This window comes from Vigna angularis, chromosome 11 (assembly GCF_016808095.1).
Source record: "Vigna angularis cultivar LongXiaoDou No.4 chromosome 11, ASM1680809v1, whole genome shotgun sequence".
Taxonomy (NCBI): domain Eukaryota; kingdom Viridiplantae; phylum Streptophyta; class Magnoliopsida; order Fabales; family Fabaceae; genus Vigna; species Vigna angularis.
Window position 1 is genome coordinate 6,397,442 of NC_068980.1, and position 17,067 is coordinate 6,414,508.

At 28.2% G+C, this 17,067-nt stretch overlaps 1 protein-coding gene across 1 annotated transcript; it reads left to right on the plus strand.

The window, feature by feature from the left end:
- Positions 1 to 7,177: 7,177 nt before the first annotated feature.
- Positions 7,178 to 11,405, plus strand: LOC108320774 (alpha-soluble NSF attachment protein 2). Its single transcript, XM_017552301.2, has 10 exons — positions 7,178 to 7,365; positions 7,782 to 7,943; positions 8,394 to 8,443; positions 8,558 to 8,630; positions 9,096 to 9,175; positions 9,335 to 9,486; positions 9,934 to 10,093; positions 10,178 to 10,225; positions 10,458 to 10,538; positions 11,120 to 11,405. The coding sequence occupies exons 2-10, from the start codon at positions 7,799 to 7,801 to the stop codon at positions 11,198 to 11,200; spliced, it is 870 nt and encodes a 289-aa protein (XP_017407790.1). The 5' UTR covers positions 7,178 to 7,365; positions 7,782 to 7,798; the 3' UTR covers positions 11,201 to 11,405.
- The last annotated feature ends 5,662 nt before the right edge of the window (positions 11,406 to 17,067 follow it).

Below are 17,067 nucleotides of genomic sequence, written 5' to 3' on the forward strand. Positions count from 1 at the left end.
TACACTAAAGTTGTATCACCTTGATATGTATAATGGATTTTAATTGTGATAGAATCTTCATAAATCATTCATAACTCTGATTCTTTTTTTGTGTAAATATAAATTTTGATGATTTTTAATATATATTTTTATTGAATTTTGTAAATTTTAATAATAATTAATAAAAATATTTAAAAAGATGTTTTTTATTACAACTTGTTAAGGCCTTGTATTCCCTAACACTGTGTTCGCTTGCGCTGATTTACTGTATACGAGAATTACCGAAGATAGATTTGTGTGAGAAACGTTTTTCGCTTGGGCTGATTTGTGAAGAATGAAAAGCAGGGATTTGCGAGATTTGATTATTTTTAGCATCTCACAATTTTGCAAAGATTTGCGATGATTTATACCGAAAAGTCCTGTATACTCCCCTTGTGCTATTTCTAATAATTCCATGACCATTTTAAAAGCATGCATAGATAATTTTGGTGAGTGTTAACTGACGTTTGGACGAGGAAGAAGGCGGTTGATGATGAGGAGGCAACCGGATGAAGAAGACGAAAGTTTGATGCAGAAGAGATCTTCATGTATTTGGTTCCACTGTTACGCGTATCTGGTTCCAGCTTTTGGAAGAATTTGCGAAGGAGGTGTATTCGGTTACATGCTTTGCGTATCCGGTTCCAGGCAAGGTTGTTATAATTTTGCGCCTCAGGTCTGCGTGCTTCGTATCCAGTTCTGCGAAGGGCACCTCTTTGTTCCGGTTCTAGTCACCGATTCCCCATACTTGGAATACTTGTTCAGTCGCCAGAAGTGGGTTAGCAGAAGCGTGTTTACGGCCGTCGACGCAGACATAGACATAGGTGGAGGAAGGGTGTGAATGCCCTTTGAACATTGTTGGAGGGAGGAGATCCGACCGTAGACAAGAGGAAGAGGAAGCGGATGAAGTCGAACCGCGAATCGTTGAGGAGATCGCGAAACTCTCCGTCGAGATCTGCAGATTCTGGACATTCTCTTCAATCTTTGGCAGAGGCGTCGCCTGTTCCTCCATGAAACCGAAACACTGTTTGGTGCATAATAAACATATAATAATAATAATAATAATAATAATAATAATAATAATAATTCTAATAATAATAATAATAATTATTATTATTATAATTATAATAATAATAATAATACTAATAATAATAATTATTATAATGATAATAATTATTATAATGATAATAATAATTATAATAATAATAATAATAATAATAATAATATTAATAAAATAATACAATTTTTTTTTATCTTAAAAATTAATTTTTCTATTATAATAATTTTTACAATTATATATTATATTAACAATTATCAAATAATTGATAATAAATTATATTACAAAAAATATTAAATTTAAAAATAATTTCATTTTACTAAATTATAATTTTTTTACATTTTTAAAATAAATTTTAATAATTAATATTAATGTTTTACTCTTTATAAACTTTTTTAGAATTAAATATAACTTTAACAATTATCATTTTATATCACATTAATTCTAAGGATATTTTGGTAATCTTTAATTTTAACAATTAAAGAAATTTTTTTTATCTGTCACATCAATGTAATCCTACACTAATTCTCACAAACTTTATTTCTAAATCCACTCTCAATTATTCACAAATCCACTAAAAAAACAACAAAAAATCCACTCAAATTCATTCAAATCATCTCCCTCAAATCCTCTTCCCCGAATCATCACAAAAACATAAGTCTTTGTTCGCAATGAATGTTCAAATAAATCTATTTAAAAATAAATCAATTTCAATTTTTTTTAAGTTTTTCTAACAACAAGTTAATTTATAGTTATATGTATCAAAAGGATACTAAATAGTTAACGATTATTTTATCACAAGATACTCAGCTTTATAATGAAACCAAGTGCTTAACCTTATAAGTGGGGGGCATTTAAATATTTTTTAACAATTAATTATATTTTATTTTTAATACAAAGACACTTTGATCATTTTATAAATATTATAAATAAAACATCACTTTTTCACAAGTAAGGAAAGATGAGAGAACACACAATTGATGTGTTAATGTAAATATATGTAATTAGTTTAATAACACAGCTCAGTGTTTTTCTTGCACTTAAAAATGTTGAGTAGATATCTTAACAGTTTATTATTGTGTCTGAGAAAGCATATATATGTCTATGTATTAAAGTTAAAATGGTAAAACTAACTTTTTTCTTTTCTACTGTGTTATTTCTTTTGACTTTCATTTTAAATACTTGGTGTATATAACTGTATGTTGATCATTCCAAGTAACACATTACCTATAAGTCAACGAGACACTATATATTACCATCAATATATGAATAAACTCATGACATATTCCATGGCCATGTACTTTGCAGACACTATTTATCATAGAAATCATAGAAGCGTTGGAATCAATTGCATTTTCATGAATCTAGTCAATCAATTTCAATTACGTAAATTAAGGAATTTATATTTTTATTGTTGTAATTAACGACAAAATCATGGACACAGGAATTCATAAGACGTGTAGATTCATTAATTTTAAAGATTTATTTGTAAAGTCTCTCATAATATACCATAAACATCTCAAAATTTTCCAAAAATATCAGAATTAACAAGCAACTTTAAAAAGAGTAAATATGTCTATGATAATAGAATAATAAAAAAAGAAAGAAGAGAATCAAAGAGACGTTAGAATGACAGATAACGAGACACGCTTACCTGGAACCCTTCGTCATCATTAAGGAGAGAGTTTACCGGGGAGACACAATACCAATGAGATATGAGCCCAACCATATAAGGGATTAACACTAGTCTCTATTCAAAACCTTAAGGGATTGTGTTAATGAGTCTTTCACCTTTATATAGTGCTCTACTTTCTCATTTTTTTTTTTCAATGTAGGACTTAGACTCACACTTGGAATTCCAACGCACGAGTTCATTTTGTTTTGTAGTAGAGCATTTTTCTTTTTAGTAATGGTTAGCAATAATGTGCACTAAAGATAAAATGGGGTTTGTTAATACCCTTATATATTATGGATTCTAAGTTTTAAGGTTAAGGGTATTTTAATAATTTTTATTCTCAAAACTAAAAAAAGAAACCCCTAAATCCTTACTCACCTCTCTCATTCCTTTTAACCTTTTCTCTTTCATCTCAATTGAAAAAATCAGAAACACTTAATTTGCCTTTGTAAAGAGTTGAGTCATTGACATATTCACCTTCAAGCAAATGTTCATTCAAGATCTCTTCAATTTCACCATCTTTACTAACCTCTATAATTTCATCATCTGCATATGTTGAATCATCATCTCTAAAAAAAACTCTCTAGGCCAATTACCAATTCCTTCGGATGTCATTATGCTTGTGAAAATTAAATAAAATTATATACGACAAAAATTATAAAATGAAAACTCATTATAAAATCATTTTTTGTAAGAAATTGTTTTTCTGATTTTTTTCAGGCCAATTTCCAATTCTTTTGATGTCATTATGCTTGTGAAAATTAGATAAAATTAGATAAGTCAAAAATTATAAAATGAAAACTCATTATAAAATTATTTTTTTTGTGAGAAATTGTTTAACCACGAGTATTTATAATTTTTTCCAGGTCAATTACCAATTCCTTTATGCTTGTGAAAATTGGATAAAATTAGATAAGACAAAAATTATAAAATAAAAACTCATTATAAAATCATTTTTTGTAAGATTGTTTAACAACCGGTGTTTCTGATTTTTTCAGTTGGGGCTACCATAGGATGACAGAGAAAATGTTGAAGTGAGAGAGATGAAAGAGAAAGGTTGAGAGGAATGACGGAGGTGAGCAAGGGTTTAGGGTTTCTTTTTTTTTTTTTAGTTTTGAGAATGAAAATTTTTAAAATACCCTTAACCTTAAGACTTAGAATCTATGATATATAAGAGTATTTTTGTCTACTAAAACCCAGTATATATATATATATATATATATATATATATATATATATATATATATATATATATATATATATATATATATATATATATATATATATATATATATATATATATATATATATATATATATATATATATATATATATATATATATATATATATTTGGTTTTAATTTGCACAAAATTTTCATGATCAATTGCAGCCACCAACTCTATACATAAAATAAATATTTTAATTTTGGATTCTATTCTATTTAAATATCTAATTTCCTTTTTAATACTTATTTTTCAATTTAAAAATTACAAATTTCTCTCTTTACCAATCCTTGAACCATATAGGTTTTCTAACTCTTTTTTTATTTTATCTCTCAATATTATTATTTGCGTTTTTACATAGTTGAATGTATACCGTGTAAAAATTCTCCAAGTGTTTCTAGACTTTAATTTTCAAAGTATTCATCTTCCTTCTGAGTGTTCATTCTCCATAAGATGAATAGGGATTGTGTTTACAAAAGACATTTTGAAAGTGAGTCTAACACGTCAACAAGCAATAAATGCGATGATTAATGAAACATAATTAATATACATTGTAAGATGTGCTATTTATACTTACTATTTATGGGCTTTTACTTCGATGAGTTTGGGCCCATTAGCTGAAATACTTGTCGGCTTTTGAAGTAGAGTGATGCTTCCTCCACCACCCCATCTTCTTCCTACACCTCTCCATTTTTTTTTAAATTTCAAATTTACCTTTTTTACTTTTACCAATTTTACCTTTTATTTTTTAAAACCCTAATACTTTCCCTTTCACTCTCAACAGCAAGCCCCCCCTCCCAATTGTCATTTTCTCTCTTTCTCTTAATTTTCACTTTCGTTAACACAACATTTTCCATTTTCTTTCAAATTTCGTGAGATTCACCTAACACCCGTGATCATCGAAGAGAAGTTCAGCTCCTACGACCTAAACGGTTTGGTTTACAATGACAAGGGGTGGTTCAGAGTTTCAAATTTACGCATAAATTTTCAAGTTTGGTTATTTAAAGACAAGGAAGTGGGGACGAAATTTTTAACAAATTATATTATGGAATCATGATACTTCAAAACTCATTAGAAGTTATAAATGTTTTAAATTTATACCATGCATAATTTGCTTTTTCTGTCAACTTTTGTGTTAACGGAAATGGAAATTAAGGAAAGAGAGAAAGTGATAGTGGGGGTGGGGGCTTGCTGAGAGTGAAAGGGAAAGTAAAAGTGAGAAGGGATTGGGATTAGGGTTTTAAAAAATAAAAAGTAAAATTAGTAGAAGTAAAAAGGGTAAATTTAGAATTTAAAAAATTGGAGAGGTGTAGGGAGAAGGGGTGATGAAGGGAGCATCACTCTTTGAAGTATGGTAGTTAACCATGGACCATGGTGATAAAGTATCTTGTGTAATGTTGTATTCGCCAAATAGGGATGAGCTGAGTACATGTGAACTTGGTAATTTGACATATATTCGTCCAAGAACAAGTCATATATGGGTATGGTCAAGAGGTACTCGATCACATAAAGTACACCAGCCCATAAGGCTTAACATGTTACATGTTAAAGGTTTGCAAATCGGTCTTGAATATTTGGCTTGTTGTGCCGGTGATGTGCTCCTGGCCTTAACTGGCCAGATCGTGCCTCTGATGTTGTTACTTTGAACAAATTATAGTGCTTAAAACAAGTCTATTCTCTAGATAGATTAGTATGAGATAACACTAAAAAAATATGATCCTATTGTGTTGGCCTCAGAATCTTAGTAATGATTAACAAGGAAAGTCAGGGGTATTCATATTTCATAGTCAGAATTGAAATTCTTAAATTCATTAAAGACAAAAAATTGCAAAAGCATTTTCCAATGATGTTTTCATTAATAAGAATGAAAGTTGGGGACTCAAAGACTATTAGATATCATCCTAGTCTCAACCATAAATGGTGCCGACCATGGATTAATGGGTGTTACTTTTATGACTCCGCTGACACCTTATGAGAAATCAAAGTCTTTGGATTTTAAAGGGAGCATGATCGTAAGGCTAAAACTTAAAGGAATTGGCGAAAGGATACCACTAGGAGTGGAGCCTGCAACTTAATTTGGCTTAACACGAGAAAACTTACTAGGTCCAAACATAATAAGTATTGACAAACTGAGAGAACTTTCTTGATTGTATGGGTGGTCGTGCATGATCGTTCTTAGTTGATGGAGCAATTTGTTTGGTTAATTTTGTTAATGAACGAGATCTCAGCTTGCTAAATAGCTATATGGAGATAGCTCTTTACAACTAGCTTCTTAGAGGAACTATGACCGCTTTTTAGAAAAACTATGACCGCTTAAGTCACAAAAATTCTGAATCACAATTGCTATACTAGACGACTTAAAATCGTCACATAATGTCATAAAATGACTCTCAACAACAAAATATATGGAATGAAAATATAGATAATGAAATTCATGATTGTATAATTGGAAAAAAAAAAGACTCACCATATAAATGAATGAAGCAATCCACAATTCATGATTAAACAAAATTTTATTGACAACTTTATAAATTATATGTAACCATATTAAGTCCAACCATATTAAACAATCTTTTCCACTTTCCATTCGAAATGTGTTCTCAATCTCTTTGTGACAGGCTGAGCGCTCTCTATCATATTCTTACCCAATTAAGTTCTAACACTCAACACATATAAAAGGTAAGTTGGTTAATTAAATACATAACAAATTATATTTCATTATAATAATAATTATTCCAATATAAATAAATGGGTGCTTTAAGAAAGAAAAGAGTAAGATAGGGTAAGTTAACATGGGTGCTTTTCTTTATGAAAAAGATATTTTGAGATGGTATAACTTTGAAAATTTTCCTTTATGAAAAATTACCTGTATATATAATTTAGAAATTAAAAATGATTTTTAAATTATGAATTTTGAAAGTATTTTTTATATATTCATTCACTTTTGAGATGTGCAATCAGAGTTGCACAATCTCACAAATTTTCAAATTGTAAAATTTAAAAAAAAAATCTCTAAACTAGAAGGGTAAGTAAAAATTTTATGTATATATGTGTTGCAGAAGGAAAATGTAAGGTCGTGAGAAACAATTCTCCTCACACTTCGCTAAATTGATTTGTGCACCCCAACAAATTCCAACCTGCACTCCCTTCAAACGTATGGAAATGTCATAATTACGCTTATGAGTTTTCAAATTTGCAATTAATACTTTTCTCTGTTCTCCTTCACCTGGTCTTTCCGCTGGTCTTTCCGCAGCACCGCTTTTCAATGCTCTTATCTCCCTTTCCTTTTCTTCCTGCATTCGATCACGCGGCACTGCTCTGCTACTTTTCCACAGCATCGTTCTTGCACACAGCCTGCACCGAAACACTCATTCACGTTATCTGCGGAACTCAGGTACACGCTATTCTCTCACTCTCACTTCACACACCACAAATGTAATCTGAATATAGATCTTTGGAAGGGATTACTATGTACTCTTTTTTACAATAAATTTATGTTTTCATGCTATCTAAGAACTGAAAAAGAGAAACCCTAATCCGAAAATAGGATTTCGGAAATTATGTGTACCATGGAAGGAAAAAGCCCAAACTGGTCCAAAAGCTATTAAGGAAACGATTTTTCACGAAAAGGGGAAATTGATAATTCTCCTTAACCCATCCTTACGCTGCTTTTCTTGTTTCTTAGTTTTGCGGTTTCGGTTTTGGACTTGGTGGTCAACACAGTCTAATATATTATCTTTTATATCTTCTTCTTTAGCTGTTGATTCTTTGCAACTTTCTTAACTCTCTTAATTAATCCATTGCTATCAGTTTTGATCGGAGGAAAAATGGCGGATCAGCTGTCGAAGGCCGAAGAATTCGAGAAGAAAGCTGAGAAGAAGCTCAGTGGCTGGGGCTTGTTTGGCTCCAAATACGAGGATGCTGCAGATCTCTTCGATAAAGCCGCCAATTCCTTCAAGCTCGCCAAATCATGTTTTTTCTCTTTCTCTCTACTTTTTTTCTTTTTTAATTTCATTATGTTTTACAGTTATACGATGATTAACTTAGACACAGACGATAATTTTATTGTTGTTGTTAGTAGAATCGGCGAGTGTTGATTCTGGGTGTTCGATTTCCGATTCCGAATGCTGAACTCTCCTTAATCAATTTGTTTTTATCTGATTTTACTGGATAGAGTTTTGACCTGTTTTTTCATTTGATCACTCGAATAGAAAAATTAGAGTTGTAGAAGAAGTGGTTGATACTATGATCAACTGATTAACCATACTCTTTGTGTTATATTGTGACTGTTTTCACTTTTAAATTGATGACTTTTTATTCGCTTTATTTTGTTGAATGTTACTGACTTTATAATTAAGGATGGAATAGTGAATAGTTCTTTTGTTTGTTGTTCTTGATTTGATCTATTCTGTGGTATTACAGGGGACAGAGCTGGAGGGACATACCTAAAGTTAGCAAATTGCCATTTGAAGGTATCATTCAGGGTTGGGGTTTTTGGGTGGGGTTTATAGTGTTGAATCTCTTTTGCATCCTCTAGTTCTCTATGGAGCCTGCAATGACATTGTTGTCTTGTCTTTTGTTTCTAGTTGGAAAGCAAGCATGAAGCTGCACAGGCCCATGTTGATGCTGCACATTGCTACAAGAAAACTAATATAAATGGTATGCATGCACCAAGATTCTCTCTAGTTTGTGATTTCTGATTTAAACGAATATCATGCTTCCCCACAGCAAGGCCAATTCCTTTTAGACTCTATATTTCTCTGTATTGACATCAATGCAAATCATATAAATCAGTTGCTGCATTTATATGCTTGGACAAATGATATGTGAAAGATATTTGTTATCTCATTGTTCAATCTTTCCATATGTATAAATGAAACACCGACTTTGTATTTATAAGCTCTAAGGGTTCATACTTTTATCTTTTGTGTAAAGCATATTAAAATTAACTGGCATATTGGATATCAATATTTTGATTTGCTATTTGTTTCAATTATTAGATTGGAACTTACTATTATAATCCGAAGCAGAAGCAAATTAAAACTGGTTTAGCCTATCTTAGTTTTTCCTCACTCGAATTAGTTAGAAGACATCTAAAGTTCAATTTTCTCTCTTTGAACACAGAGGCTATATCTTGCTTAAACCGTGCTGTAAACCTTTTCTGTGACATTGGAAGACTCTCGATGGCTGCTAGATATTTAAAGGTAAACATATACACATGCGTGTGCACACACACAAATGCATGCACACACACACATTTTTGCTTCATAATATTTAGAAAACGCATATTTGGCTATTTGTGGTATATAATGTATTGGTATCCCTTTTTAACTTGGTTTCACTTGTTTACAAATTAAATACAGGAAATTGCTGAATTGTATGAGTCTGAACAGAATATTGAGCAGGCTCTTGTTTACTATGAAAAATCAGCTGATTTTTTTCAAAATGAGGAGGTGACAACTACTGCTAACCAATGCAAACAAAAAGTTGCTCAATTTGCTGCTCAGTTAGAACAGTAAGATTTTGTATATTCTGCATATTGATCTATATTATTATATTGATGACGGTATATATTTCTTCAACTTAGATTCATTCTTTAATTGGTTAGAACTTAGTATTTTTTTCTTCAAACCATCTTTCGGGTCTTTTTTTAAGTTCCTTTTTTGTCCAACCTACTCTCCTCTGGTTAGCATTAGCTTAGGTCACTGAGAATTTATTGGAATGGCCTATTATCTTAATAGAATTCTTGCATGTTTCTTTCCACAATTCATAATATGTTGACTTAGGTACATGGAATGAACAAAAGTAAGTCCATTACTGTATCTGCTATAGGTCACACGTTATTGTGTATGATTTGCTCTAATTACAACGGGAACTTTATTTTTTAAATGAAAGGAACTTTATCCGAACCTTCTTGCTATGTTAAATTGAATATTAACTGTTTCCATTTGATAATCTTCAGATATCAAAAGTCAATTGAGATTTACGAAGATATAGCTCGTCAATCCCTCAACAACAATTTATTGAAGTACGGTGTTAAAGGACACCTGCTGAATGCTGGCATCTGCCAACTCTGTAGAGGGGACATTGTTGCTATAACCAATGCATTGGAACGATATCAGGTCTAATTTTTTCAATAATTTGAATGTAGAGACTGGACATATTACTAGTTGCTCAATTTTTTGGATATGTATTTTATTTTGCAGGAATTGGATCCAACATTTTCAGGAACACGAGAGTGTAGATTGTTGGCGGTAGGTGACTAGTTTTAGAGTTTCATTATTAAATTTTAATGGACAACTAGATTATATAAAGAATATGTGGACTTCTTCGAACTGCCTTCTGCATAAATATGTTTTATTATGTTTTGGTACATATATGCATATGTATGTATATATATATATATTATGAATACTTTTTTACTGATTCAGCTATACATTTGCCAGATGTAATACTGACATTTTTTTTTTCAATCCTGGTGAGTAGGATATTGCTGCTGCTATTGATGAAGAAGATGTCGGGAAGTTTACTGATGCTGTGAAGGAATTTGATAGCATGACCCCACTGGTAAGCTCCAAAAGTTGTAAAATAGGAATACTTGGTGTTTAACAAAAGATATTTCCACTGCATACACACACACATATATATATTATCCACAATTTATATGGAAATATTTTCATTAGCTTACACCTGATTTAAATTTCTCCCTGAAAGTTAACCTCTATTTGATTACCGAGAGTGTAATTTTCGTTTTCTTATACTCTTCAAATTACTGCAAATTATGTATTGAGTTTAGGCAGTCTTGTTTCCATTGCTAAAATAATACGTAAATATGTAACCAAATTTGGTAGGATTTTACCATGTCAACATGTGGTGGCTATGCGTAAAAGTATTTTTTGTTTTGAGCGATGCATGTCTAAGCGATGAGTTGCAATAGTGTTTCTGAAGTAGTTGTTTTGAGCTTACACTTTTTTCATTTCATCAAATTCTACAAATTCCTTGTCGATTCTTCTATACGTCAATAGAAAAACCAAGGAAAAGTTGTAATAGGTTTCTTTTGTTTTGTCTGTCACATTTTGATTTTTAATTTCCTTTTCTTTTTCATTCCATTTCCGTTGCTCATGAACATTGGCCATGGACTTGTATAGGATTCTTGGAAGACCACACTTCTTTTGAGGGTGAAGGAAAAGCTGAAAGCGAAAGAACTTGAGGAGGATGATCTTACTTGAAGTATACCACTCACTATTTTGGTGGTTGGACCTATTGTTTGATGATTTACAGATGTACCATGCATGTCTATTCAGTTGTTCATTTTACACATCTACACATCTACTTACTGAGTGTCCTTGCTTTCATTTGAGTGTACTTTGGTTTCAATATTGATTTGGTCTGACTGAATTCAAGAAATGAGTTTTTAATATATTATTTGTAACAGATTGTAATTGTTTGTTACTCGACCCTATACTTCTGAATGGTTCGGAAATTTTAGCACTAATAAAGCAACTTAAATCTAAAATCTTAAAATAATAGCTCTGCATATTTTTTATTTTATTTGGTAAAACTTTCAACTTATGTCTAAAATTATTGGCTTTTCTAATCGTTTATGTTGTTGGTATCTACTTTTTGAAAAACATAATAAAATGTTACTCATTATAAATTTTTTATAGCAGTGAACATATACTGTGAAAAAACTTAAATAAATTATATAATGAGACCATTAAAACAATTTATTTTATATATGTTTAGAAATTCATTTTAGTTATTAATTTAGACCTTGTGAACTAACATATTAAATTTATATATGGAAGAATTAAAATGAATTGTTTATACATGTATATTTTAACGTCAACTAATCAGCTAATTTCTACATGTATAATTTTAGTAAAGGAATATGTTTAATATCATTATTTTGTAAAACACTTTTATTTGAACATATTTTATATCACATAAAACCTAAGTATAAAATGTTACAATATAAATAAGATTCGAAGTCTGAAAAATAAATTTTAAAACTAAAACAAATAAAAATTTATTAAAAAGTGTATTTCTGAAAATCTTAATTATGAAATAAGAATCATAAAAATATGAAAAATAATATAATGTTGACCGGGAGAGCTAAACACTTTTTATGATAGTCCAAATCTAGTTAATTTGTTTTTTTTATGATGTTTATATGTTTCTGTTAAAATTAACTATTAGCTAAGTGTTAAATCTATTAAATATGCTAATTAAGAAGTTTGTTCTCTGTTTTAATATATAATAATAACATTCATTTGTGAAGAAAGAACAATATTGAAGCTTTCTTGGAAAGTTAGAACATTAATTAAGTGAAATCAAGACTTCAAGCATACTAAATGAAAATGACTAAAGAGTAATTATTTCTGATTTCTTCTGTAATACCCGCACGTGTATTACTTTCTTTTACTTTTTTTTTTTAAATTTTGATTACTATTAAATACTTGTTGTGTAGATAAGATTGTGTGTAGAGTTAATTTTCTTTGGTTAAAGATTTAGATTATATGGAAATATTGTAAGTCTATAATCTTATATTCTTATAGTGGATTTCTTCCTAATTAAGATTGTTTGAAAGAAAACGAACCAGTATAAAATCTTGTATGTTTCTTTTATTTTTTATTAGTTATCTTTTAAATCTTTAAAAAGGTTAAAAAATTCATTTAAAACCATTTAATACATCAAAAAATTTCATGAAAGGTAAAATTAGTTTTAAACCAATTCATCCTAGTGGTTGAGATATATTGATCCTACATCCTTCAACCATGAAATACACGGTCGAAGAGCCACCATGCTCCACCTGATTTCAAACAACACCTATCACATGACTACTTAAGGGAAAAAAATACTATGATTTCTTAAGTAAAAACACAAACTACTAATGTGTTCAAATACCCGCAGACAAAAATATCGCACAAGAATATTAAAAAAAGCATAGAGAAATGTGTTTGTGAAGAGTAGAGTTTGTTGCTGTGTCTTAGTATTTATACAAATTCAAATAAGTGAATAAATAAAAGTGGGTAAAATAGTTAATAATGCTCAGATATGAATATTGAATAAAAATTTCAAAATTACTCGACCCGGTCCAATATTAATATTTGACTATTATAAGAGTAAAATCACTCACTTTTATTCAAGAAACACCAGTAGTCGTTGATGCTCTTCCATTCTACATAATGTTGAGCAAAAAATATGAATCCAACAACATCCAAGAAAAACAAAAAAAAAAATAATAGTAAATAAATAAAAGTTGGTGAAACGAGTAATGGTTGGATATGAATATTTGACTATTATAGCTTTTTAAGGGTAAAAACACTCACTTTTGTACAACAAACCTCAGTAGCCATTACCGCTCTTCCATTCTTCATAAGGGTGAACAAAAACTATGGAACCGACCACGTCCGAAAAAACCAAAAGAAAAAATAGACAAATTGATTTTGTATGAATTCAAATAATAGAAATAAAGTAGGTAAAACAGGTAGTAATAGTTAAATACGAGTATTGAATAAAAATTTCAAAAATTCCTATTTTCAACCATTGGAGTTCCAATTTTATTTTTGGATTACATAATGTTTAAAGTTATTTTTTATTTTTAAATTGTATAATCATGAAGTTATTTTTAGTTTTCCAATTTCATAAACCAAAAATTATTGTTGGTTTCAAAACTATACCAACAATTATTTTTAATTTTTTCAGATTTTATAATTCAAAAGTTAACTTTGATTTCAGAATTACATAATTTAAAAATTATTTTTAACTTTTAAATTGTTCAGCCATTTTAGCTTTTAGATTATATAATTGAACAAAAAAAGAGAGATAAAGTTAGAAGTTTTATATTTATAGAGGAAAATATGGAGGTGAAAGAAAAATTTGCTCAACTTACATTACCAAATTATATAAGTGACTCGTACTGGTTTTGTTGGGTTGGGTTGGGTTGGGTTGGGCTAAGTTACTATTTTTCAATAGTTATTTATTAACGTTTAACAAAAAGAGTGTTTCATCCTACACCTCCAACATCTCATCCTGCACCTCCAAAAATTTCATTTTTAACCTTCTGACATTCTGCACCTCCAACTTTTTTAAAAATTTCATTTATTCTCTTTCTTATTAAAGATATTTTAATAACTATTTTTTTATTTTCTTCTCTTTCTTATTAAAACACTCTACACCACCTTAAAACTAATTCTAATTTAATTTAAAATTTAAATATTATTTAATATAATTTTATATTTTAATAATTATTAAAATATGATTTATATTATAATAATAACTATATTAAAAAAAAAATAATTAAAAATAAAATAAAATAATAATAAGAATATAAAATTTGACTTAATATATTCAAATATATTAAATTATATTAAAATATTAAAACAAATTAAACAATTATTAAATTGAAAATAAAAACAAAAAGTTTTAAAAACTTGTTATCGAAAATCAGTTTTGATTTTTATTTAAAATTTAATCAATATTTAATTTAATTAAAATTATAACATTATTTATTATATTTTTATATTTTAATAATTATTAAAATATAATTTATATATTTTATAATATTTTTATTAAAAAATAAAACTAATAATAACTAAAATAAGAATAAAAATAATAAAATAAAAATCATATTTAATATATTTAAATATATTAAACTATATCAAGAAATTAAATTAAATTAAATAATTATTAAAATTTAAATAAAAAACAAAATTTTAGAAACGATGTCCGATAAATTTATAATCGGATATGGATATCCGATAAATAAATTTTTCTAAAATTTTGATTTTTATTTAAATTTTAATAATTATTTAATTTAGTTTAATATTTTAATATAATTTAATATATTTAAATATATAAAATGTGATTTTTGATATTATTTTTATTTTTATTGTTTTTATTCTTATTTTAGTTATTATTATTTATATTTTTTAATAAAACTATTATAAAAATATAAATTATATTTTAATAATTATTAAAATATAAAAATATAATAAATAATGCTATAATTTTTAGTTAAAATAAATATTGATTAAATTTTAAATAAAAAACAAAACTGATTTTCGATAACAAGTTTTAAAAATTTTGTTTTTATTTTCAATTTAATAATTGTTTAATTTGTTTTAATATTTTAATATATTTGAATATATTAAGTCGAATTTTATATTATTATTATTATTTTATTTTTATTTTTATTATTTTATTTTTAGTTTTTTTAATATAGTTATTATTATAATATAAATCATATTTTAATAATTATTAAAATATAAAATTATATTAAATAATATTTAAATTTTAAATTAAATTAGAATTAATTTTAAGGTGGTGTAGAGTGTCTTTAATAAGAAAGGGAAGAAAATAAAAAAATAGTTATTAAAATGTCTTTAATAAGAAAGAGAATAAATGAAATTTTTAAAAAAGTTAGAGATCCAGAATGTGAAAAGGTTAAAAATGAAATTTTTGGAGACACATGATGAGATGTTGGAGGTGTAGGATGAGATGTTGGAGGTGTAGGATGAAACACTCTAACAAAAAATATAGAAATATCTTTATGCATTTCAAACGGTTTAAAATCTATTTTACATGGTAAAAACCTCTATTATAAAAAGATTAATATGAAATATATTTAGGAAGATAATTCCTATCAACAATTCATCAATTTTTTCTTTCTATAAATGGTGTGTTTTCCACAAAACTTAACTTGTTTATTTATTTCTATATCAGTTTTTTTCTAGAAGTTATAACACTTGAAAGTTCATCCGCCCTCTATTTTTTCAGAAAACGTGAAAAATTCAATTGTTCTAATAACATAGACATACATATAAATTGATTGTAAATTGATATTATTCCAAATACTCAAGAACTAAAATATTTAAAATTCATCACTTCTAAACGAAAGAAAACATGATAGAATGAAAGATATTCAAACAAAATGCTTTTACTCTTAATATCATTCGCTTTAATTAATGATTTTTATTGTCATGAAATTACTTTTTCAGGCTGAAAATAGGAAATTCATGCACTTTATACAAGGGTCAGTGTTATAGCTGGTAGGTAGGTTTTGGGTTATTTAATCAGGACTTAACTTTTTTGGTCAAACATGAATAAAAAGTTATTTATTCATGTACTCCTATATTTTCTTGCTAATGTATTCTGAATCACGTAATTCGAAATATATTTTAAATTCTTCTATTCAAAATGTATATAAAAAAATATTATATTGTAGATTGTGTAATATGAAATATACTGCAAAGATAAATCCATTTTGAAATGTATTGTCTCTCGTTTCTTCCATTCAAAACCATCTTTTACGCTATATGTAATGCAGAAAGAAAGGATAGGGGTGCAGGAAGTAAAGGTGTGAACAAAAAGAATAAAATATTTTGGTTACATAACAAGATGGGCTGAAAAGATTGAGCTAACTCAGCCGAATTAAAACTGGGCAATACATCATATGTTGAACAACAAGAATAATGTTACAAATGAAATGTATACAACAACACATTTTGATTTAATTAAGAAGCAGAGGAATTAAATGTAAAGATATGTTGTGATTAGCAGACCAAAACCAATGATGTTGTGAGTGGCTGATACATATTTGTTGGAGGCATCTATGATCCATCATTTGTCTACACTTTGTCAAGCAAAACCTATTATAGTGTGCCAACACGTGACAAGATACGCACTTGATGTGGTGCGTGTCAGATTAGGGTATTCCAACACACAAGTCATACCATTCATCATCATCATCACATAAATTTTATATGTTAACACTCAAGTCACATCCTTTTCTTTTTGCAGAAATTAATATGCAACAACGCACCAACGAATTATCACTCAAGTACCATTTCCTATTTCTTTATCATAATCCATTCACGTAATTACCAAATCATATATATGAATCATTGAACCCTATAAAACATATTATATACACACACATGATCATCTTGCTCAAGCTACAAGACGGAATCTTCAGCATGTATCTATATAAAACGTTTCAACTGTCCTTTCACGTTCAATATCCATAAAATGTTACTAAAATAATGTCAGTGGTCACTGAAATTTCATATTTCTGACTAGACCTAACCAGAGG